The sequence below is a fragment of the Podarcis gaigeae genome (assembly GCF_964106915.1).
Source record: "Podarcis gaigeae genome assembly, chromosome: 7".
NCBI classification, from domain to species: domain Eukaryota; kingdom Metazoa; phylum Chordata; class Lepidosauria; order Squamata; family Lacertidae; genus Podarcis; species Podarcis gaigeae.
In genome coordinates this window covers 61,315,054-61,341,078 of record NC_139683.1, presented here as the reverse complement: position 1 = coordinate 61,341,078, position 26,025 = coordinate 61,315,054, and the positions used below count along the sequence as shown (strand labels likewise).

At 41.4% G+C, this 26,025-nt stretch overlaps 2 protein-coding genes across 3 annotated transcripts in view; one reads left to right on the top strand and one right to left on the bottom strand.

Annotated features, from left to right (window-relative positions):
* Positions 1–1,093: 1,093 nt before the first annotated feature.
* On the bottom strand, positions 1,094–19,499 carry RBM24 (RNA binding motif protein 24). The gene is made up of 4 exons (XM_083747445.1): positions 18,763–19,499; positions 17,751–17,874; positions 14,458–14,512; positions 1,094–3,656 (listed from the first exon to the last, which is right to left on the bottom strand). Exons 1-4 carry the CDS (start codon positions 18,928–18,930, stop codon positions 3,314–3,316), a joined length of 690 nt encoding a protein of 229 aa, XP_083603571.1. The 5' UTR covers positions 18,931–19,499; the 3' UTR covers positions 1,094–3,313.
* Positions 19,496–26,025, top strand: part of ATXN1 (ataxin 1) — a 305,212-nt gene continuing 298,682 nt past the window's right edge. Inside the window, exons 1-3 of one of the 2 annotated variants that reach the window (XM_083747202.1) lie at positions 19,522–19,667; positions 24,824–24,950; positions 25,796–25,916. The gene's annotated coding sequence lies outside the window, so the exon portion shown is untranslated. Of the gene's footprint in view, positions 19,668–24,823; positions 24,951–25,795; positions 25,917–26,025 lie in introns of both variants that reach the window. The other variant, XM_083747217.1, reaches the window with a different exon arrangement.

Sequence of the window (26,025 nt, the reverse complement as noted above, 5' to 3'; positions counted from 1 at the left end):
AATTGATATTCCAGTCTCCCAACCTTATTTCATTTGCTTAAATATACCATAGTAGCATTAAAAAAAATATCTCCCCATTATCTTCTGAAAACCTTGAGCTTCTTTTGCCTACATGGAGCTGATGGTTCAATAATCCAATAATGAAGGGAGCAGGGAGAGAGTTCAGTGTTTCCTCCTCCATTGCCAGTAGGACCCAGAATGGGGCATTCAGGGCCTGGATGAAAGTGGCTTTGGAGCCAAAGCCCCCAATTCTGGCTCCCCAAGAAACCAAATTGTGTGTTGCTGTTAAGAAAATCAGAACTTCCTGCCCTGCCTTGTGTCAGTAGTATGACTTTGGAAGCGGTGGGCAATCCACCACCTCACTCCCTGCCACTGCCATCCCTATTAGGATTACTTTGTCAATTATAATGGGCATCTGCTACTAAGCCAGAAAGTATCATAGTATTTAGAGCCTGCTACCGTGTGGTGCAGTGGGACGCAGGTGGCGCTGTGGTGTAAACCACTGAGCCTAAGGCTTGCCGATCAGAAGATTGGCGGTTCAAATCCCGGTGACGGGGTGAGCTCCCGTTGTTTGGTCCCTGCTCCTGCCAACCTAGCAGCTCGAAAGCACGTCAAAGTGCAAGTAGATAACTAGGTACCGCTCCGGTGGGAAGGTAAACAGTGTTCCCGTGTGCTGCTCTGGTTTCACCAGAAGCGGCTTAGTCATGTTGGCCACGTGACCTGGAAAACCTGTCTGCGGACGAATATCGGCTCCCTCGGCCTATAGAGTGAGATGAGCGCTGCAACCCCAGAGTCGTTTGCGACTGGACTTAACTGTCAGGGGTCCTTTACCTTTAGCGTGTGGTGCAACTGTCACATTTTGTACTCTATAATAAATTCCACAAGTTAATTATGTATTGTATGAAGCAGTACTCGCTTGAGCCTTAAAGCTTAAGATTCGCAGTATTGTACAATACTGAACAAGCCAGGCCATGCTTCAGTTGTCTTTTGATGTGCATCTTGCTCTTCTCACAACTGAGGAACTTTAGAAAACACATAGAGGCATCTTGATATGGAAGGAATCTTTCTTTTTTTGGCAAGACTAAATAGGTTAGATTCAACAACATTTTTATTTTTTTTTAATACAAGTGTATAGATTAGAAGATTTGAAACATTATAAAGCAATATACATAATAAATAACATGCACATGAGAGTCATGTTATCTACCTTATATAACACTGGCTAGTACCCAAAATACTTAAAATAAATCCAATGACATTGGATAAAGTCCATAAAAATGCTATCCTGTCTTCCCTTGTACGAAATTGTTCAAGTATAAAAAGATTTCCAATACAGTGTAAAATATTAAATTCCTTTTTTAGGTCAAGAATAAAAATTGCAAGTTATTGCAGTTTCACAGGACAATGTAAAGCAGCGTTCCTAGCAAAGGAATAAAAGTTGTTCTACAAAGAGATGAAAAGTGGAAAAAAACCTACCCCTTTTTTGATAGGAGGAAATTCTGACAACCTACCCATAACACACTATGTGGATAATTTCATGGGAGTTTATTTCCACATAGCACATTTAAAAATGGAGCTTCAGATTCAGTATTCCATTTATCTAGTTTGAACTAAGTCTCATTAAGTTCAGAGGAAAGGGACTTAGTCCCATTTACATATTACCCCTGTGACACGGGAGCTGTTTCTGTGTTGCCCAGTCCTGTGTATTGCCAACACTTTCTATAATTAGGAACCCATCACATTGTAACAGTCACATGGTCAATTCCCACTCTCCTGATCTACATGGTTCCCATTTGCAGGCATTATTGGTGAGCTGTGTGGCCAGACCACAGAAACAGTTCCTATCAGCACAACAGTAATGCATTATTTGGGCCTTACTCCTGAACAAGTGTGTAGAGTATTATAGCTTTATAACCCAATCCTTTGCCAAGCCTTGATTTCTTGGGGGAAAGTTCCACTGAAATCAAGAGCTTTCTTCCAAGAAAAAGGGTTTATGGTTAAGATGATCGCGGGAAAAGCATGAAACTAGCATTTTTAAGATCAAAACCTTAAAAAAAAGTATTGAAAGTACCCTTATAAAAAGAGTACTAACAGAATTTAAATAAACCCATGTCAGCATTTTAGTTGATTAGGTTAATATTTTGTATACTATAGCTAAACCTACTAAATAACTTATACCATGAGATGAATACATAATTTTACAGTTTCACATCTAAAGTTGTTTTCTTTAGAGTGCAGCATAGTACAACTTTCAAAATAAATATATCTTTAAATAGCATTACAATTAAGGCACAATATAACCCACTAAGCATTAACCCTTGAAGAACTGCAATCTCAACAAGCAGTCTCATGAGAGACCTATGCTTTTTCCCAATAAATATTTTAAATAGGTATTAAATTGTATATAAATCATTTCCAAAAATAAAATAAAAATTCCCTTAACACAGTTCTTAAAGGTTTAAATTCAGCAAATTTCTTCCTGCCTTTATTCGCAAGCCATGAATAGATACAATAAATAAAAGGAGAAGGCTGTTGTAGTAAAGAGCTGATCCTATTTCAGAATCAGAATAGCTGACACCAGCAGTCAAAGTTTCCTAAAAGTGAAACAGGATGGAGAGAGGGATTAGAATGTGACAAGCTCATCAAACGAGCACAAGTGATGTGTTCTTTCCAGATTGGTCTGTGTTACTGATTGTCTGTACAGCTGTTGCGCCCATTAATTCCACATCACTTGCTCCATAGTCCCATTCACACAGAGGACAGATGAGAAAATAACTTTGGTGCCTGTCCACCTTCCCCCCCCAAAGGCCACGTTCCTTAGTTTGTTCGATGCCCATTAAGAGATAGTCAGAAAGCATTTTTCTTACTCATTCAAACAAAGTTCTGTAGGCCATAATGAAAAGTAGTAATGACAGTCAGTGCTTTCACCATTTAAATAAGAGTCATCTTCAACTTGATACAGGCTACATATTGCTCACCTGGACTTTTTTCCCTGATAATGTAAAATGCATCTTTTACTGGTTTTTTTTAAAATATAAGTTTTTTTTTGTTACTTCTGCCATCCTTTCATGATAGGGATGATGCTTGGACTGATATTACGATTCCCACCCCACAATACCACCCATGATATGGATGCATGCTGTACAAAGACAGTGGAATCTGTTTTTGTAGTAATACACTATTGCATTGTAGCTTTCCTTAAAGCTGGATTGGTTAAGGTTAATTGCCTCTTTTGTAACTATTTCTATTGGAAGGCTTGAAGGTAAAAAGATAGGAAGAGTAAGAAACAGAACTTTCTTCACAAGTCCATCCGCTATTGCATACGGTCTGTTTGCAGCTGTTGTGGCTGGTATTGGCCGAAAGCAGCAGCAGCTGCTGCAGCTGTCCCAGGTGCCGCTGCAGTGATTGGTTGCTGGACTGCATAGCCATAACCCCCGGCTGTGACATATCCTGCAGCAGCTGGGGATGCTGCGTAGGGATACTGGTCATAGGCTGCAGCGGCAGCAGCTGCTGCTGCAGCTGAATATTGAGCATATGCGGCTCCAGTGTAGTCAAGGTAAGGTGTGGTGGAGGCAGCAGCTGCTGTAGGCTGGACATGTGGAATGACTACTCCTGGCTGCACAAAAGCTTGTGGATATACATAATGAGCAGGGATCCTGTTGAAAGACAGAAGGCGAAAGTTAGATCTCACAAGTAAACCTTACTTCCAGGTTCAGAACTTAAAAACAAACTCAAATTTAGTTGTTGTTATACACATAGGGTTGCCACAATAACCAATTTTGATGGACAAATTGATCGTCTAAGCAAGAGCCGAAAGGGAAAGGTCTTACTAAAATCAGAACATAATCACCACCACAGTGTCACAGTGTTAGTGCCGATTTAACAGCAGCTGATAGTAAGTACTATGAAACATGTTACTAATAATTTTAAATACTTAGAGGGACCTTGAGATGTGTAGGACATCTATTAAAAGAAGGAATAAATGAGATTTCTAGCTATGAGACTGGAGAACACAAGGTTTTAAATTCAACGGGAAGTGACAGGTTCCCCCCACCCCCCAATACTTGCTAAGCAAAGTTAGTGAGCACGTATAAAATTCTTAGCTCCATGAACTGTATTATCAGGTGTGGGTTTTTTTGTAGTTACGTTACATGTTTAGTTTTACACTGCACATTTCCTGTAGTCATTTACACGGATCTGAGGAAATAATCGTTTTGTATCGTGGCAACCCTACTTGAATTGCTATGCAGACTCAGCACACATTAATTTCTCTGCAACCTCAGTCACCCTTATTAAAACAAAAAACAAAAAAACAAAAAAAAACAACAACACAGGCGACAAAGGAGTTTAAATAGAAGTTCACAAGTGTGGTAAACACAGCAAGAATCACACTTTTCAAACGGAACTATAGTGCAATTCACTCCGTCACAAGAGGCCATTGAGGGGAAGCTACATAGATGCCATTAAAATACACAACAGTGGTCCCTAGGCAAATGTGCACCACACTTTGGAGAGGTTAAGGCCATGAGAGTCAAACCTGTTGTGACAAATCTGGCTACTGGTGTCCTGCTTTGTGCCAGCTTGTTTATTTCTATACAAGACATAGCTTTGGAATGGGTAGGGGCAGGATTATATTCAGGAAGATCTAGTGTTTAACAAAAGCAGAAAAAAATAATATTGTGAGGAACAACCTCACCGTTTTAAAATACATTATTTATTATCCTCCATATTGTGAAGTGTGCGCGCGTGCTCAGTAGTACAGTCAGGGGGTTGGACTGGATGACTGGATGACCCTCGGAGTCTCTTCCATAATTCTATAATGTTGATATTTTTAGCAATGCTGCCACACTCAAAAATACAGCATTTACATAGCATACTGAGTACGCAACATGCTTCATGTATCATCTCAGTAATGCTTACAAGACCGCTCTGCAAGGCAGATCAATGTTATTGTGGACGTATGGCTGAAACTGAAGTAATTATTTCCCTAAGACTCCAAAGGAAATATATCGCTGAGATTTGAAAGATGGACTCTTCAATTCACATTCCTTAGCCACTAGCAACCCAGCTCTCAGTTCTCCACCTGTTATAAAAAAATAGACACAGGGATCCTTCATATCACAGGAAACCCAAAATGTATTACTTTTACATTAATAGTACCATCTTCAAAGCTTTGACCTGCAACTGAAACTGTATGGGGGTGGGGGAACACTTCTATCCACATGAAGCGCAACTCTAAGGAGATCCAGCAGACACACACGCACACACACACAGAGCTCCAGATGCAGAATAAAAGCTTTCAATGTCTCATGCAATGTCAAAAGATTTCCTTTCCAGCTGTTGCACAAGTCAGCTCCACCTGGTCACCCTATATAAATATAGTTAAGATTAATGAGAATATATTTAAATAAAAAATACTTTCATTTAAAGTTGCCAAGAAAGAAAATATTTTCAGCTGAAGAATGCTGCCAACTTCGAAAAGTATTTCCCCCCACTATTTTAAAAGCGAAAATTTGCCTGTTTAGCAACTAATCACTCCCCCTTCAATGCCTGCACCTCAAGCATTGAAATTTTAAAAGTTTAACTAAGAAAAAAATATATTTACATCATCAATCTCCCACTGTCCGTGATGGGAGAACTGCAAAGTGTTAGTGATACATGGAGAAACAGATGAGAACAGAGCAACAAAACTGAATCTTAATCAATGACCTTTACAGATTTATTTATTTTTTAATGGTGACAGCAATTCATCAGTTTTTATGTTGAATCCACTTGCCTGAACCTTCTGTGTATCTAAGGCCCATCTAAATAATAACTTTGTATTCTTGTTGTAATGCTTTTAGCTACACAAAAAGATGATTTCCTTATACTGTTTGCTTAAACACAGATTCCTGAGATTTGCTTCTGTCAAATCTAACAGAGAAGACAGTCTTTAGCAATCATGTGAAGTTCAGTTTATAATATTGCTTGAAAAGAGCACAAAACTAAAACAAACTAACAAACCACCCTCTATCTTTCTCTACATGTCAACAGAAGCACAGTCATCATGGCTCCTGTATCCTTGTTAAAGAAGGGAGACGCATAAATGAATGTACTCCTACTTAAGCTCTTGTGATTTGTTTCTTTTAAAGCCAAGCAACTAACAGGTGGAGAATTATGAAACACTATCCCTTTAGAACCTCTTGGTTTACAATATGCATGAACTCCTTGCAGGCGCCCCACTATTATGCCATTTTGCACGTGGTGATTGACAGGGCAAGCTGCAGTGGGTCTATTTTTGATCATCTGTCATGCGACAAGGGCTTCCAGCTGAGCAAAATGACTTTATAAGGCCAAAGTAAACTTCCATCTGTTGGAAAGGCCAGCATGCAGAGATTGTCATGATACTGAAATGCTAGCTCCTTTTATGCTCAGCAAGGTCAAAAGGTTAAAGAGCAGTTTCCCATTATGCTGCAGAGGCATCTTTATTCAGTGGCTTTAGGAGTGTTGTTTTGAACTTATTGTTTGGTATATATTGGTAGGAACAACTGAAACTGTTCTAGATTTCTTCATTGAAAGGAGATAGTTTTACTCTGATGTACTAGAAACAAGCATTTGGTGTACCAGAAATAAGCATTAATACCGCAAACCTCTTCCTATGACTGTAATATGATTGCTTAGGAGGAGTAAGCCTTGCTGAATACAGTAAGACTAGATTTTGAGGAAATATGCATAGGATCGTGCCACAAACCCAGAAACTTATTTCAGTGGTTTGCTTTTAAGCAAGCGTGCTTTGGATTCCCTATGAGTTGTCTGATTCCATGCAGATTTACTCAGAAGTAACTGCTGCTGAATCGAAGCAATAATTTTGTGATAAATATTAACCTAATAACTTGTATCATATAATATTGTGGACAAATCTGTACAGAGCATACAAGACACTGAAAATGGAAATATAATTTAGAAAACATAAATACATCTGCCACAAAACAGTTTGTATCAAAATTTAATAGCCTACGTTTTTGTTTTGTACCCAGATTATTAATGAGGTAGCTAACATGTTTCATAAAGAAGGCTGATCCCCAAAGAATTGATGCTTTTGAATTATGGTGCTGGAGGAGACTCTTGAGAGTCCCATGGACAGCAAGAAGATCAAACCTATCCATTCTGAAAAAAATCAGCCCTGAGTGCTCACTGGAAGGACAAATCCTGAAGCTGAGGCTCCAGTACTTTGGCCACATCATGAGAAGAGAAGACTTCCTGGAAAAGACCCTGATGTTGGGAAAGACTGAGAACACAAGGAGAAGGGGACGACAGAGGACGAGATGGTTGGGCAGCGTTCTCGAAGCTACCAACATGACAGGAGTGCCTGGCATGCTCTGGTCCATGGGGTCATGAAGAGTCAGACATGACTAAACGACTAAACAACAACAACAAATTTCATTCAGGGCTGAAGCAGGAATAGCCTTATTATATTACAGGTGTCCCCTTAAAAAAACCTTCAAAATAGTCCTTTGAATCTAACCCTCTAATCACAAACTTTAATTACCGCGAAAGATATTGTATAACTTGCATAATATTTTTGAATGGTTTCATTCAACAATTCATAGGTGCCCATTAAATCAGACATTTTACTCACAATACTCTATTTGATCACATGTTATTAATTCCAAGCCCCCAACTGCACTCAGTATAATTGCTTAAAACTGGTAAAGGAAGCTTTGTGGAAACTCACATCTACTTTTTTTTTTAAAAAAAGTTAGCTCATATTAAGCCCTATTTTGTCCCTATTGATCACAATGGAAGCATTTTCAATAGAAGCACATAAAGCCTTAGACAAATGTAAATAAAAACAAAAGAATGAGAGTTTTCTGGTAAGTCACTGATAAAGCACAAACATTTCACCACTGATAATGCCTTGAATTCAAAAGCATTTCATTACTGATAAAAACATACATACATGTATGTTTTTATAAGCTGCACAACTACACACATTTACCTGGGAGTAAATTACACTGAACTAAACAGGGCTTACTTCTGAGTAGACCTGCATAGGACTGCACACCAGGTAAAACATAGGTAAGAAAAACAGGCCCTTTCCCCAGCAGCTGCATGTAACACAGAAGCACGAATTGTTATGTTACCCTTACAGACTTTCCAGGAAATAATAAAACGTAAATTGGTTGGCCCAGTGTCCTTTCCACCTCCTTTTAAATTGAAGATAGCACAAATATTCAGAAAGTTAGAAAAAAGCAACCAGCAGCATTAAACAGAGACTTCCAGATCTTAACTTGCAAAATATATTAGCTCTGGCAAATGGGATTTGCTCACCGCTGTATCTTTTAAGCATTTGAAAGTTTGCCCTTGCAAAATCGTTTCAGTCAAAAAGTTACCCATATTCTCCTATCTACACTGCAATTTTTATAAGGACCCATGGAGTGGGGGGCGTTCTGCTGCACAAGTGGAAATCTTTGTGCTGATAGGATGGTTACAAGCAGCGGGATGGATACAAGTCTCACCAATATTTTCTCTATACTTGGGGAATGAAGTTTACTTTTACGTTTCAATTTCAATGGCAGACTCCAACTCCAATGTTTTAGATAATATACGGTAGGCAAGTTCCTCACTGTATCCAGAGACAAAATTGCTTTTTAAAAGTAGTTCTGATTGTTCAGGTATTCTGTTAAATGTTTATACAGTGGTACCTCAGTTTCTGAATGTCTCTGTTGACGAACATTTTGGTTTTCGAACGAAGTTAACGCTCCGGTTTTCTAACGTGCTTCAGAAGTTGAACATGGAACACTGCTTCAATACTGAGTGTTCCATTTTGAGGATTCTGTACTGAGTTTTGTTTTTGAATGTTTCGGAACTCGAACAGTCTTCCGGAACAGATTACGTTCGAAAACCGAGGTATCACTGTACAATTTGTGTGCATGTATAGTGTTTTTTCTCTGCTGTGGTTGGCTTGACACTATAGTTGTAACTATTTTTTATGGTCTGTAGACCAAATAAACTGAAAGTAATGTTTTTAGCAGGCACACAATGAGGTTTGCAGTGGGTACAATGAGCCACAGGGCCACTCTTTTCTCTTACCCATAACCCAAACCTTTTGTGGTAAAATTGCACTCCTAGTACATTTTTCATTTCAGGTATTCCTACAACCAGTGCTTTTTTCAGGGAGTACTGAACGGTATGCAGTACTTGAGCCTCTTTTTGTTGTTAAAAAGTGTGGCACTTACGGTAACAACTTCATGGTGAGTACCGGCACCTATTTTTCTAGGAAAAAAAGCACTGCCTACAATGTAGTACATTACAACTGTGCAGGTAACAAATAGTGTCCCCAAATTTCAGCCACTTTCTATTTAGAGTAGGGTTGCCTAACTTGGGAACCTCAGGTGTTGTTGGACCCCCAAGTGCCACCAGCCACAACTAGCATGGCCAATACTCAGGGAGTTGTAGTGAACAATGCCTGGAGAGCAACAGGTTAGGCATCTCTTAATTTAGCACTTTTGTACTTTATTTTTGCCTGGGATAAAAATAAATCTCAAGAAAACCAACTGAATTTTACACACAGAGTGCTTATTTGTCGCAGCCAATGTAACGTGTGCATAAACATTTTCTAACAAGAAATGAACCAGTGATGCAGCAATGCCAGAGGTTTATTTTTGAAAACCAAAAACAGCCCAGGACAAAGAAAATATTCCAAGATATTTGATTATTTTTTAACCCTATTTTTTGTCTGGGACTATGTTCTTGTTTTGCGACACACACACAAAATGTCCTGTGGCTTTTTCAAACAAAAATTGGTCCATGGAAGCAAACTTAAGTGCTCTTTTTCTGACACAATACACATGGCTTCGCTATGGGACATTGTACTACCCAGAGAAACATTGGAATTTAGATTGGGGTCCCAATAAAACCATTTGTGTTCTGTTTCCCAGGGGCTACTGCCTACAACTACTGTACTGTAAAAAAAAAATCCCAGAAGAGGCTGCATATATATATATAAATAGCACCAGCTAATTATGGTGGCAATAACAATGGATCATACAAAATATGGGTAGTAAAAACTTCAGATCATCATGCTTTATATTAAAAATGAGTTTCAAGTACCAAAATCTACGTGAACAAAACCAACACTCTAGTTATACTAAGAGTTCCAAGAAATGAATTAAGCAAATGTTTTTGAACTAAACCACAACCAGTTGGAGAAGAAACTGACAGTCCAGAAGGCACTAACTTCTGGCTTTATAGGGAAGCAATGTTATGGAAGCATATACATAGGGAGGTTCTCTCACTATGCTTAAACCCTTTTAAATTACACTGAATCCGACTAACAGTAGCTGAGGGCAAAATACAGCAGGGCACTCACTTTTCTATCAGTACCAATGGCCTGCATTCTGGAAATGGCAGAATATCAGGAAAGAAAACTTGTATTACAAATTAGTAGGGACAGCCACTATGACCTTTACATAAATTGTTAAGACATTTACCTATTAATGCAACAATAGGCAAAAAATGCTATTCAAAAACAAAGGAAGTATGAGGTGTTTTCCCCACCTCCAAAAGTAAAATACCAAAGGGGGGGGGGGAATATTACTATACTACTATACTATATATCCATACTAAAACAGTGGAAGGGAGCGGATGGTGCTGTGGTCTAAACCACTGAGCCTCTTTGGCTTTCTGATCAGAAGGTCAGCAGTTCGAGTCTGCACAATAGGGTGAGCTCCCCTTGCTCGGTCCCAGCTTCTGCTTAACCTAGCTGTTTGAAAGCACACCAGTGCAAGTACTTAAATAGGTACTGCTCCGGCAGGAAGGTAAACAGTGTTTCCATGCGCTCTGGCACTCGTCACTGCGTTCTGTTGTGCCAGAAGCAGTTTAGTCATGCTGGCCACATGACCCAGAAAGCTGCCTGTGAACAAACGCTGGCTTCCTAAGCCTGAAAGCAGAGATGAGTGCTGCACCCCATAGTCACCTTAGATGGGTCTTAACCATCCAGGAGTCCTTTACCTACCAAAACAGTATTAAAACCTTACCTAGTAAAACAGTAAAAGCATTTCAAAATGCCCACTTAGGGTCTGATTTCCTCACTATTCATCACGTCTACCACCTCATATATTTGCACTGTTTTCAAATGAAAATTGATGTGACCATTGGAAGGAAGTTACTTAATGGTGACTTTTGATCAACAGCTTAGTCTTTTTAAAAACAATCCTGCAGATTTACACACCACAGAAAAAGTGATAAAACACACAGCACACTTTTTTTTAATGAATTAAAAAGTTTAAATCAAGGGGTTTCAGTGTGGTGCCCACAGGCATACATGTGCTGAGAGAGACCTTTGTTGGTGTCCATGAGGTCCCCTTTCTCACTAAAGTTAGTTTTGAAAGCAGCTAATGTGTATGTCTGGTGCCCATGGCAGTTTCTCCAGTTTGCAAAGGTGCCCGTGAGCCCGAAAAGGTTGGCAAGCCCTGGGTTCAAATACAGTGTTGCATATTCAATCTATTTTAAAGTGTAACTCAACCATATGCACAACCTGTCAAATAAGACTTTTATTCGTTCAGTTACAATATAGCCCTACAAGCAAGCTACTTTAAAATTGTTTTACCTACAGCACAATGCTATCCATGCATACTCACAGACCTTGATGGGACATAATATCAGCAGGATCGCAACTATCCAGATACTTCTAAGTAGCCAATCTCAGAAATTGAGTATTAGGGCATATTCCAATTACGCGTTCCAGTTACATGTGTTTAAGTTTATATGCTGGTCACTTTGACTGCGATTGTGATCTGATTGCTAAGTTCTTTGTGCTGGTGAATGTCTTTGTTCATTCCAGATACTCCAGTTGAATGGGGGAGCTCTAATATTCAGAAGAAGTCTTCCCTCCAATACACACACTACCAAGGCATCAAGTGACTCGATAAAAACAAAATGCTGTTTACATGGAATTGCTCCACCCTCTTAAGAAATAGATGGGACACAATTATATGAAAAAAAATCATGTGCTGGCTAAACAAGCCTTATATCGGTTGATGAAATATCCAACTTACGTCTTCCTCACATATCTTGTTTGTGGATTGGGCTTTAATTGGGTGGCAATCAGGGGTGGAGAACCTAAGCCCTATGAGCCTATCTAGGTCCAGCACAGGTCCCTCAAAGCTTTTACCCCAAACCATACTGCATGTACAGTCACATGCAGCATCACAGGACATGTAAGGACAGTGGTGCCTACAAAGGAACAATTGCCAGCTTGTTTGAAAAGTTCCCGGTTATTCCATTGCAAGCAGATCTTGCTGACAGCTGACTGGTGGTCATAGTAAGACCTACCAGCATCAGCTGTACTAAGGAGTTCACCATTGGGATTAAAATGGCACCTGGAAATAGACTTCAGAAGGACTTGCCATAACCACTGATCCATGAGAATATTTCAATTTTACAGGTGGGGGAATCTTAATATTTGATTTGCTAGCTAGGTTCCATTCCCCACTCTTGCTACACACACTTACCTATGAGTAAGTAAGTCCCATTAAATTCAGTAGGATTCCTTTCTGAGTATGCATATATAGGATCTGTGATGTTAGTCTCTTTAGCTGGTGTCTGCTAGCCCAACCATCTTAATAGACCAGCTAAAGAACAAACTGGGTATTTAACATTTCCAGTTTTTAAAAATGTAAATAGCAGCTGGGGGTGATCAGGATAAGAGCATGCAGGAGGGGTCTGTGTGTGTTACCCTTTCCTCCCATGCTGCGTTCTTGATTAAACAACCCCGTTTGTGGGGAAGCTTCCATTGACGCCAATGAAGCCATCTTCTGGAGGAGGGACATTTTAATTGAGACTTCAGTGAGAGAGGAAAGGGTTAAAACCCTGCCCAGCTCTGCTCCATAAACTTGCAGGCTCTTGGGCTCTGTTCTTGGTTTAATAAAATGCCAGGAGAATGTTATATGCCACTACAGGTGCCACAAAATACCTGCTCCACATTTGTAAGAACTCAATCATTTAGTGTGGCAGTACCTACACTTCGGAACTTCCTGCCTGTTGATATCAAGCAGGAAAACTTTCTCTGTATTCTTTTCATCACCTGACAAAAAACATTCCTGTTTAGACAAGCCTACCCAGATGCTTAGAAGTGCTGGTGTGAATTTTAATCTGTTTTCGCATTTTAGCATCTTATATGTTTCAATGTATTGGAACTTTTTCCTGATTTTACCTTTTTGCAACCCACTTTGGAGGTTTTTATTACAATAAAGTGGAGTATAAATTTCATTAAATAGAAATAAATAAATGTAATATATACTTTGGACTTGGTTTAGGCAGTCAGCAACATGGTTGCTAATGTCTCATTTCAAGATATATAGTGTTTCAAAACTATTCTCAAATAAGCATGCGTGCTTAAAGTTCATCCCCCCTCCTTTACTTGCTAAGTATTCACCTAACTTTTTGTCACAGGCCTTACTCAACAAGAATCAAAGAGGAGACAGCGTACAAGACACTCAAGCAAGCAGATGTCACCTCCAACTTTGCAGAATAAAAATGCACAGCAACTTTAGGAATAACATATGTTTAAGTAAATCTGCGGAAGGCTAAATATATATATGTATTATCTAATGGGAAAGTGCATGTGGACGCACATTGTTAATACAGGGAGCTCCAAACCCTTCCCAAGGAACAAAACCAAAACTGTAACATGCAAGCAATGTTGATTTTTCTTTTTTTTAAAAAAAGAAATCAAAAAAGAAACCACACAAATTTAGCACTCACTACAAAGTACGGTTAAAAAATAAATATAAAAAAGAAGTCACAGGCTTCAGCTTGAAAGCAAGGGGGGGGGGAGTCCTTTTGCTCCCCATGGCAAAGTCAACACTTCTCCACAAAACCAAAATGAAAAGACCACCAAAAAACTTTCACTACAGCTCTCTCAATAAATAAAAGCACACAGTTTAGCTATCAACACCACTTCATTACTGTAATAAATAAATAAAAAAGCACACGGATATCTATTGACTATATAGAAAAAAAACATACATGCATCGTTAATCACCATTTTAGCTTGGTTTGTGTGTTTGAGTCTACTGGTTACAGAGTTTAATTCCAAACAGAACTATTCCACCTCTTATCATCATATCCTTCTCATCAGTTATCTTAACTGTAAACGATCCCTGTCAGATTAGAAAGAGATAAATAACATTGAGTCAACCTGAAGAAAAATACCGAATGGGGCACAGTGGCTTATTAAAAGGCACACCTTGTTTACCACATGATCTTACGAGCATAGGGGCTGCTTGAGTGCAAGGCTGGCATGCATCTTACACCACTTGACTCGGATATAGTATTTATTTAGAGAATTATCAATGAAGTGATGGCATTTTAAATCTGGAAATTTGAAAAGTATAATTTTATTTCCAACGGTCACGTTAAGACGTACACGCTATATTGTTCCCACCCCCAAATATGAGCTTAAGGCAGACTTACCCAAAAGGCCTCTGTATTAATGCTGGGTGGAGCTGCTGAACACCAAAGGCAAAACCTAACAACAAAACACATCACATTCTCTAGGTGAGCATTGCATTTACTTCACGTGAAAGTTCTAATAATCACCCTGCGATCATTCTCAGTGAAGAGGAATATGTCACAGCATAAGCCTACTCATGTATACTCAGAAGTAAGTTTCACTGCATTCAGTGGGGCCTACTCTCAGGTCGCATGAATAGGATGACCGTCATAATAAACTGTGCAGTATTGATTTTAGGTAAACAAATCAGACAAAAAACTGTGATCTGATGCCATATGGTTTGAATACCTTGATAAGATCAGCTTTATAAAGTACGAAAGTATTTCTCTCTCGAGCATTATAATGTAGAATTAATGAGCAATTACTTCTGGCAAACTGCTGTAGCCTAGAGCAGACGTTAACATTCACCGTCTTCTAAACTTGGATGCATGCCCCTCTCCTGTACGAATTTCAATTTGCCATTCATGGTTTGAGTTAGCCATGGTACAGGGTTATATACCTGCACTGGCACTAACCCTATGGTCAACACTAATCAAGATAATCCAGACAGTGCTGATGCAGAGATAACGTCACACTCTTAAGACAAACCATGGAAGTGAAAGGCATTCTGGCAAGAGTGAGGGGGGAACTTGCAAGTCAGTTGCACACTCCTGATCTCTTAACCACGATTCACTGCACCAAGCTGGTTTGATCCCGGCTTGATTATACAAACTACAGTCTAAACTAACCAGAGCCCCACCCCCCTTTTTGAGTTTGGACATAACAATAAACTGAGAAGGGAGTACAGAAGCTGAGCCTCACTTCTGCTCAAACATGACATGGAGGCTTTCAATCTCCGGCTTGTGGCCATACCAGATGAGAAGGGAGTGCAGAGGCAGAGGCTCATTTCTTCTTATTCGCACAGTAGTAACGGATGGTTTAGTGTTATATCTGAAATGGGCTGGTCTGATTAATCACTGTTTACTCAAGTATTTAAACACATCGTTTGGCTGCCTGTGTTTACCATCTTCTCAGTAATCACTTTTATAAGCTGATTCTACAGGGCAGCAGCAACTATGATATGTCAATTTATAGACTGTGCCAATTCATAGTTAGTACAAATTACAGTTCACAAGCCCACTTCAAAATCGGGGTTTCCACCTCTGGTTTACCAGACAATTGCATGGTTTAGCATGATGTCTGAACTGAGGCACTGTAGAGAAGTAACGGAGGCTCACATACAACCCCGTTAAGAGTTATAGGATATTTCCTATGGATTCCAATGTGTAAGCAAAATACAGTAATCCAAAACAAAAAGCAGTTGCTTGGTACCTCAGATAAATAAGGAGTTACTGTAACATTACAACCATGTTGGCCACCTTGTTAACAGATTAGTTCAGAATGGTTTCTACACAATTTCACTATCAAGGACCCACTGGCGGTAATAGAATGGTTAAAATGGAGGTGTCTGGGACAATGGGATAAAACAACCCTTAATGCTTGCAGTGGAAGAGGTTTGTAAGAATGGACTGGTGTGTTAGAGGGAGCATGAAATTCTGTTGAAGCTCAGCCATTGGATTTTAGGAACCCTGGTAGTTACTATGCCAATTGTTCACATTCCCTTAATAGCCCTAAATAAAAATCTCCAGCCTTTAACTTCTAAAATCAGAAGCATTATGCTGGAACCCGTTGCACTAATTCCACATATGGAGATGTGTGGCGGCTGACTGTAAAAAATATTATGCACTCATTCGAAGGCTGAGCTCTGGTACGCACTAAGGACAGCTTCCAAGGTTAAACGGTAGCTCAGATTCAGCCCACGTTATCCCCAACCTTTACTTAGAAAACAAAACCAAGTAGTTTGTTATCCCATCCATGAATACCAATACTGAGTTCAGCAAGACCACGAAGCCCATAATACACTCTGGTTTTTCTTATCGACATGGGAAAGTATGTTTCTGTAAATGCAAAACAGGAATCTGGCCTCACAAATAATTGGAAGCCATTCCAGGTGATCACTTCTGCTTAGACTGGACAAAAAAGTTGGCATCCGTCTGCCAAAGATGGCGGCAAGTGACGTTAACTGCCAATGCTGTCACCCTGGTGCACCATGTAGCAGGTGCACATTTGCACTATTTTTAAAAAAATTATTAAATTTATATATGTCCAACATTACAGGAGCACATTGTATAAGTAAGCCTCCAGCATGTCCTCTTGGGAACAGGTTTCAGACCCAGAAATTTATATTCATCTAAAATAGCAGAATTCATCTCCAACAAACAATGGTGCCACTGTTTTAATTTGCTTAAAGTTTCCAAAGGAGGACATTCATTTAAGTAATGTACTACTCAAAACATGCAGAAAAATATCGAGTGTGTACCTAGTCCTATGTATCTACTATTTATGCGCATGAAGGCTATATAATCTTATGCACATTTATTTGGGAAACAATGCATCAGTGAGACCTAACTACAAGTAAGCTTACACAGGACCAAGGTGCAAGTTTTTAATATGAGGAAAATGTCAATAATGCACATTTTCAGCACATATACAAATTATACTTCAAGGCTGTGGTTTCTGAACTCATACCCCTATTTCTGGGAAACTTCTTACCAAAACATTTGTTTTGTGAGGGAGTGTGTAAGGCTCCCTGTAAACACAACTGATGTGCACAATGACTTGCAGATCCAGACAAAAGGATATTCAAAAATATTTTACCAAGGAAAGCCCCCCCTCCCCCCCTTTTCCGTTTTTCTCTTAGATAGTGAAGTGTATTTGTCTGTTTTGTGTGTACACTCACAGGAGACTAAGCCTCGCCACAGCACAGCTTCTGGAAGTAGTGGATTACTTCCACAGCTCCAGCATATAACCCTCATGGAAGTATTTTATGTCTCCCACCACAAACACTCATAGGAGACCCCATAGTTTTATGCTCAAAGGGCAGTACTGTCACTCTGACAAATCCAGCATTCATATTTGTGTTACTGCATCTTCCATCATATCATATCATATCATATCATATCAAGTTTAGTAGGCTGCATTAGCACAACATTTGGCACAAGCCATCTTTAACATGTCTTGGCCAGCATGAGAGGCAGACTTGGAGGGGCGGAGGCATTTTAATTGCAAGAATTGTGCTCCTTTCAGGAATCGGGACCCAATCCTCAAGCTATTCGTTCTGAAGTAGCTTCACTGAAATAGGATATGGTTATAAGTTTTCATTCTCTGCTCGGCTGATAAGAAGCCAGGTAGGGACGACACAGACTGTTCTTACCTGGCTGCATTATCCTTGGTTTTGCTCCTAGGTACGCTAGGTTCACATTAGCCTTTCTGCCATCAATGATTGGGTTAGGATCTTTGCAGGCCCTTTCAGCAGCAGCTCTGTCAGCCATGGTTACCTTGACAATAAACAGCGCAGGATATCAGAACTCATGTATTTGACACGACTCATATAGTACAGTAAGGTGGTGCAATGTGAAATGGAACACCGTTTCCAAGAGGCTCTCTCCGAACTTACCCAAATGAAAACGCTACTGCTATAACAACACAGCAACTTTAGGATTTTTGTGGGGTTTTTTTTTTTTTTTTGGTCAAATTACTCTCACACAAAAATCAGGCTATATTTGAAGCGCCTGTCATTTCCCAGAGCACGGAATTGGAATTTTGCAGGCACCGAACACCCACTGACACAGTAGCATGTGCTGCAGCAGATAAAAATACCAACGTGTCATATCAGCCTGTAACCAGCTGGCTCCATTGGATGCCAAAATTTCACTAGCAACTTTTCATATGCAAGTTATGATGCAAATCTCATCTGAAGGGCACAGCACTCAGCTCCCCACCCCCACCCCACCCCAGGGTTTCCTTTCCTTTCCTTACCCTCTAGAAAAGAAAGAAGGGGTCAAAATACACAATCCCGTCGACAGGGGAAAAGGAGACACCTCGCAGTTCATGTCAGTATTTATTGCGCCTACCAGCCAGCTGCTTTTCCAATCCTTTGCTCACAACAAGTTTTACTTAACTTCCAGGAAGTTCACTTGGCTCACCTGCTCTACCCATCCCAGTCGCCTGACGATCACGCTTCCCCTTCTCCTCCACGCTTTTTAATTTTTTTGAGAGGACGACGACACGAGATCCAAAAATATCGCCGAGTGTCTCCCTTTCCCCCTTTCCCACCCCCCGCCTCCTGCCAGTTGGGTTTAGGTAGCTGCGTTAGCCGCTCTCCAGGCGCGCCCGCACATCCACACGTTACACGATCCACCCATCCCCGCACCCTTCGCACTTACAAATCCGTATCCCCGGGATTTGCCCGTCTGCCTGTCGGTGATGACCACGGCTTCCTCGATCTCCCCGAACACCTCGAAGTACTTGCGGAGGCTGGAGTCCGTGGTGTGGTAGGGGAGACCCCCGACGAAGATCTTGGTGTACGTGGTGTCTTTCTGCGTCGTGTGCATCTTCCAAAAAGATGCCGCTCTCCTCTAGCTACAAGCCCCGCGCAAGCGAGGGCTGCTGGTGGCGGCGGTGGAAAAGAAAGGAAAAGTACAAAAAAGGAGGAGGGGAAAGACTCCGCGGCGAGTTGGGTGGGCTTTGCGCGTGCCGCCGCTCACTTCTAGCCAACTTCTCCCACCTTCCGCAGAGACTGCCCCGTTTTATATTTCGTCTCTGGCTTGTCAGCTCTTTCCTTGCCCTTCAGGTAGGCAGGAGGCGTCGGGAGCTGCCTTGAGGTAGACGCTGTTCACGAGGCGGAGAAGGTGGCGGCAGCGACCACAGCAAAGAAACGCACCAGGGCCCAGCCGCAGGCGACTCTGCTGCCTCCTGCCGCCTTTGGCTTTCCTCTAAAAAGCCGCCAGGCGCGACCTCCCCAACTCCCGCTGCTCCGCCCTCCCTCCAGCAAAGCGGGGCGGGGAACCGGGCGGGGCCGGCCCGGCTATTGGCCACTTCCTCGGCGCGCCGCTGGCACCCGGCCGTTGGAAAGGAACAGCTGCTGCTGTGTCTGTGTGCGCGCACGCGCGCGTCTGTGTGCGCGCCTCGAGAGAAGCGAGCCCGGAGGAGGAGGAGGGGGGCAGGAGGATCCACGTGCGCGCTGGAAGGTGGCCTCGGGCTCTGCGCGCACACGCGCCTCCCTCTCTCCCTCGCCCCGCTCTGGTCAGCCGAGCGCGAGAGGCGGAGGAGAACCGAAAGCGCCTCTCAGGTGCGGACGGGGAGAAATTCCCTCAGCGCGCACTGCTGCTCACTTTGGCGCCACTGCGCACCGAAACCGAAGCTCTCCAGGCAGCCCCGCTTGCTCTTCCTTTTCCCGCTGGCGGGCTTCGTCAGGTGGTTCTAGGTTATGGTTCTAGGTTATGAGGGGGTACCGAAGTAGCCCCACGGGGCGGGTTGGGCGAGAGGGTGCATCTCCTTCGCCCCTCAGACAAAGCTGCTCGTGGCTTCCCAAGCCTCCTCCGCCCAGAGACGGGAGAGCGAGAGCAAACGGGCAGAAGAGGCTGGTGCCCAAAGCCCCTCCTAGGGCAGCATGCTTTATTTTCTTCGCGGGTGGAGGATGGGGCTCCCGAGAGAGCGTGACCTGCCGCCTCTTGAGAGTTAGGACCATGGGCGTAGCCGGGGGGGGGCAGGGAGAGGCAGCTGCCCCCTAAATCAATAGGAACACATAGCAAACTGAGGTTCAGCTCCGCAACAAAAGGCCTCCCCCCCCCCCAATCCTGGCTGTGCCCATGGTTAGGTCAGTGGGATAGTGAACTCAAATCATAGGAGCCACCTCCTAGGGGCCGATGGCCCTTCGGCAACCATCCCCAATAAAATATTTGAGGGGGTCACCCCCCCTGCAAGTTGATGGTTATTGCCACTCAAATGGTGTGTGGCTTTTGATTAACTGTGTGGGGTGGGGTTTCCTGGGAACTCCCAATATTTCATTCAATTTGGCATTCCTGATTCAGATATGCAGACAAAGCCTCCATAGCAATATCCTTCATAAGATGGCAACATAAACGATTTTTTGGCCGATGCAGACATGATGCCTTTAGTCTCAATACTTCTTCAAACTGAAAGTGGCATTTAACTCTTAGGCGGGTATGCAAGTTAATCTGCCGTTTCCTGACCACGTTGTGTGGATTTTGCTCCGTGAAGAGCTTATTTGGCATGCAAAGGATTGTAAAAAGGAAGTGACATCATTTCCCCTGGTGTGCCAATATGATCTTTGTCCCTGCTCCACTACACCACTGGAGTGGTGTAGATTTGCAAGCAGACAGAGGTTCTGGCTGTTGGTGGAAGGAAGATTCATCTCATCTGCTTACTTTCCCAAATCCACTTTTCCTCTGGGAGCCACAGCAGCATAAATTAGGTACAGCAAGCCTAATCCTCCCTTATTGCTCCAGATGTTCAACAGAATACCAATTGCCAGGTTGCATATTAACAGAAGAGAGCTATTGCCCTTGGGTCCTGCTTGTGGGTTACTCATAGTCACCAAGCTGGCCACCGTGAGAACAAAATGTGGACTAAGTTTGTGTGATCCAGAGGAGCTCTTAATAGGTTCAGCAAAAGAGAGACAGGGTGAGCAAGCAGAGGAGGTTGGTGGCTTCTGTCTGTCCTCACAGTAACTCTGGGCAAGCATGCTGAGCTCTTTTTCTCCAAAGAAAGTATACAAGCAGGTACGGCTCTCCCTGCCCCAGTGTGAGAGGGCAGACAAATGATTCAAAGCTATAACAGCCATACTTCTAACAAATACTGCTTTACCAATACTCAGTGCCACACATCTCAGAGATGGAGGGTGATTACTAGAGTTTGTTTTCATGTCCTTTGGGGCTCTAGATGGCCTTTTAAAATTGTGCATTCATTGTGATTTGTGCTTGTGATTTTATCAGGTTGGTCACACGCAGGTCCCCCCTTTAATCCTGCTTGCGCCTGCAGAAGTTTTGGGGTGGTTACCCTTCTTTATTTTCAGTCATTGCATGCCTCATAGCTTCTTGCTGAAATCTTGTAACTTTTTATACCATAAATGTTCTGGTTTATTAGTGTCTCACTTTCATTGCACTACAGCCCCTGTGGACAGCAATAATGTGGTAGCCCTGAAGAAACATTGCAGAACAAACTAAAGCAGAATAAATCCATCATTAACATAATATTATTGTGTCAGGAACATGTTGCAGAATACATTTGCAAAAAAAACCCACCCGTCTGGAAAGCTCGTTAGAGTCAGCACCTTGAATTGAGTTATAAAGATTATTCAACCAGTATAGATCAAATAACTTTACTCCCTGATTCAGGTTCAAGCCTTGCTACTTTCTTTGCCATGCCAAGTCTTCCCCACTGCTAGGAACAAACACCCTCCTTTTAACTGCACTTTAAGCTTAAGTGAAAATTCTCTCAAAATTTACCTATAGGGCTTAAAAATATTTTCCCCTTAGAACTCCAGTTTTTCTATATGAGAAACCTAATCTTAGTTGAAGCCACTTATCTGAGAGCAAGAGCCATAAAGTTTCATGGTATTATGTGGGTGGCGCCATGGGTTAAATTACAGAGCCTAAGACTTGCTGATCAGAAGGTTGGTGGTTTGAATCCCCATGACGGGGTGAGCTCCCATCGCTTGGTCCCTGCTCCTGCCAACCTAGCAGTTCAAAAGCATGTCAAAGTGCAAGTAGATAAATAGGTACCGCTCCGGTGGGAAGGTAAACAGTGTTCCCGTGTGCTGCTCTGGTTTCACCAGAAGCGGCTTAGTCATGCTGGCCACATGACCCGGAAGCTGTATGCCAGCTCCCTCGGCTAATAAAGTGAGATGAGCGCCGCAACCCCAGAGTTGGCCACAACTGGACCTAATGGTCAGGGGTCCCTTTACCTTTACCCTATAAGGCATAAAGTATGGTTTAATACACCATAATGTGCACACAGTCTGAGTGCATGAACAAAAAGACAAACCACAAAGGTTTTGGATTAGCACGATGTCCAAGCCCAGGATTGTACTTTTGTTTCACCCTAACAAACCATGATTGCTAAGCAAATAAAACTGGCTAGCATTCATGGTTTGTTAGGATTAACTAAACCACAATCCCAGGTTTGGATGTCACAGTACGTGAAACTGTTTGTCGTTTGTTCACCCAGTGTGGCTTGCAAAACCATACTTTATGGAGTGTTACACGGTATGCACTTGCTGAAACAGAACGTGTGTTTCACCAGCACATTTTACTTTGCTCTCAGTGTCCTAAGGGAAAACATGGGTTCGGATATTTATTCTGAAGTTTTTGCTTCGCTGCATAAAATTGTTCTTTTGAAATTAAATCACCATTAAACAACACAATCACTTGGCTTTATGAGGTCAGCTTCAAGGCATCTTAGAGCAAACATCTAGTGCACAAATTATCTGTGATGGACAGATGAAAGCCGTGTTCCAACTTAAGAAATGCATACACACACACAAAAAAAAGATTCCTGGATCGTATAAAAGCCCCATCTGATCCAACATTCTGTTCTCACGGTGGTCAATCAAATGCCTACGGAAACTCTACAAGCAGGGCCTGATTGCAATAACACCCTCCCATTATTGATCTCTAGCAATTAGTATTTGAGTATTTGAGAATCATAAAATTGTAGAGTTGGAAAGGACCCCAAGGGTCATCTAGTCCAACCCCCTACAATGCAGGAATCTTTTGCTCAATGTGGGGCTCAAACCCACAATATTATATTATATTATATTATATTTATTATATTATTATATAATATAATGTTATATTATATTATATTATTTATGGTGCTAGTGCATTGAGCTAGTTACTAGTGGAACACTTATTTTGCATCACTGCTTTTTTATGTAATCAATAAGGTTCATATCCACTATATTTACATTATAATTGCTCCCCACAATAGTAAAGCTGGCTGTTTAGTGTTAGCTACTGCACAACTGGTGGCACAATGTTTTAAGTGTCAAAAGGCAATTGTTTATGACCTTTAAGTTGTGTAACTGTATGTGCTGCTCTACTTACCGTAAGTAATAGGAAACAGATGCCAACCATTCTTGCCAACCAGCCATCAATGAAGGACCTCTGTGGTCAAAACAAAAAAGTACTCTTGTGCTATGTCAAGAAAAAGGTAGATGGATCCAGGGATACTGGATATCTGCTAATCCTGACTAGAAAGAAAGCTGAAGTTTATATGCATTATTATAGTTGAATGTTTTGGAGTTTAAATATTTTATTTCCCCAGATTTCTAACATTTGATGAGTCTGGTGTCAATGCTGCAGATTTAATTTGGTATTTTATCAGGTTGTTTTTGCTCTGTTTATTAAATTATATCCCTCCCACACATAACCTATAGAACATCCCTTGTAATATTCATTTAAGCCATAAAGTGTTATTTAATACAGCATACTATGCTCTTATTTAGACTTCTTTGTAGGTTGCTATTGTATTTAATTGTATTAATGTGCTGTGTTGGAAATGATTGTATAGCATCTACAGCATTTGATTTTAAAAATACAGAATGATTACATTGGAACATGAACCTTTTCAGGCAGATAACTGGGATATTAGAGAAATGTAATGATTTAGATTCAGGATGGGGAAACTGTGGTCCTCAGTATGTTGCTGTAGTACAGAACCCTCAGTCTCAGGCAGCATGCTCAATACTTGGGGGTGATGAGAGTTACAGTTCAGCAACATCTGGAGGACCATAAATTAGCTACCCCCATTGTAGATTATGTCATAGTGCTGTCCTTGCCTTGTTTTCTCAGAAGTCCATCTGAGTTCATTTATATTTACTAGTTTCATGATTGCTGCTCACTGAACGCAATGGGACTTAGTAGGCAAGCCTAGGATTGCATTGGTCCTTTGAGCAAACCCTTAGCCATAACTTGTTTAAGATTTGTCTAGGACAGGCCTGTTGCTTGGACATTTGTGGTAGGATGACTTAAAGGAGCAGGGCAATTTGATTTCATGCAATTAAACATACAGGCGTACTGGTAGCTACTTATCTCATGCATTGGCCAGCACACTGGAGAGCAGGGTGACATTTATGAGCATTCACTGCTTGCATGCTTTTACTTGCATCTTCACAAGTAGACGGCCTAGAGTGAAAATCCAAAAATTTGGGGTGGAGGTCTAGGACCACATCTGGCTCACAGGCAGCTAACTAGCTGGCTATCCTTGATCAAGATTGACATTTTTATCAAATGTGCCCCATTTGTAAATATAACATGCATTCTTGAAAACATGCATATATTTAAATAGGTGCTATTCCAAATCCCCCTTTTTCTAAACTCTGGATTTTTAAAGCTTGTGATTGAGGAAGCATCACACATGTACGGCTTGTCCCATTTTCATATTTATATTACTAATTTCCACTGCAAATCCTGTCTCCCACAGTCTTGAGGGTGCTTCAATTACGGACTTTCTGAAGCTCAGTGTTGGTCCTGCGTGTACCTTGACTTATTCTGCCCTGGAGTGTTTGTGACTTCTGATGCACCTTCATGTCCTGAGTTTCAAGACAGAGGTAAAGAAAAATTCTCTTTTCAGATTTTTTTAAAAAAGAAATCAGGGTATATTGGACTCTTTGTGCACTAGATTCTGGCTTTCTATCTGCTGTGGAAGTACCTTCACAATTCTGATGTCAACATGAGCATGGTAGTATGAGGCCAAGTATTTAGTTTTTCAGTGACCAAAACACCAGAGAGTAATGTACTTGTCAAGTGTGCTTTAAAAAGGCAGCACTAAGAAATAACAGCTTCTATTGTCAGAAGTTGTACAGTTAGTTCCCAACAGATTAGACAGAGATTTTGGTTATTGACAGTCATCGTTACAATAAAAAACTGAATTCTGACAGGTTGAGATTTCAAGTGTTTCTGAAATGCCGCAAACTTATCTAGGACTTCCTAAGTAACCCAAGTCATTTCTCATTGCGTTGTTAAGGGCTTTCATATAAATGCTGCAGTGTAAGGAATAAGGATTATTTCCTACTGCACTTTTAAATAAATTATCAGTGTCCATAAAGAATATAAATTGGAAGACCATCCTGTGTGTCTTTTGGGGATACTATAATATAGCCTCCCTGAAGCAGACTATCACTTACAATGAATAGTTTTAACTGATGCATTTTATTATAGTCTTCCTGTCAGGGGTAGCAGTGAGCAGACAGCTTGCCAGCTTACCGATTGCTACTGAATTCAGTGGTATTAACATTAACAGTATTGTCAGTCTTTTTATTTATTTATACGCACCAGATGTCTGTCATGTCAGAGAGCAGGGGATGTCATGTAGTCATTCAGCAGGCTGCTGAAGACAACAAAGGCCTACCGATTATATTCCACTCTATTTATTCCTCCCAATGGTTTATTTCAGCATATGATAATGACCCAGAAGGCATTTGGAAGGGGAGTATTGTGACTTCAGCAACAGCACAATCCTATACATGTCTACTCGGAAGCAAGCCCTACTGAGGTCCATGGGACTTAACTCCTCAGTAAGTGTGTATACATCTCTAGCCTAAATCGAGGTTACTTCTGCAGTGCTGGATTAGCAAAAAGGCCCAAGCCTTTTAGGGGCCCTGCGACAACAGATCAAAATAATAT

What these genes read in the sequence shown, in the direction of transcription:
- RBM24 (XM_083747445.1), bottom strand. Translation starts at nt 18,930, where the DNA reads ATGCACACGACGCAGAAAGACACCACGTACACCAAGATCTTCGTCGGG. An exon ending in AATCCCGGGGATACGGATTT is followed by an intron (nt 17,875 to 18,762) that starts GTAAGTGCGAAG and finishes TTTATTGTCAAG; the next exon opens with GTAACCATGGCTGACAGAGC. An exon ending in ACCAAGGATAATGCAGCCAG is followed by an intron (nt 14,513 to 17,750) that starts GTAAGAACAGTC and finishes TTTTGTTGTTAG; the next exon opens with GTTTTGCCTTTGGTGTTCAG.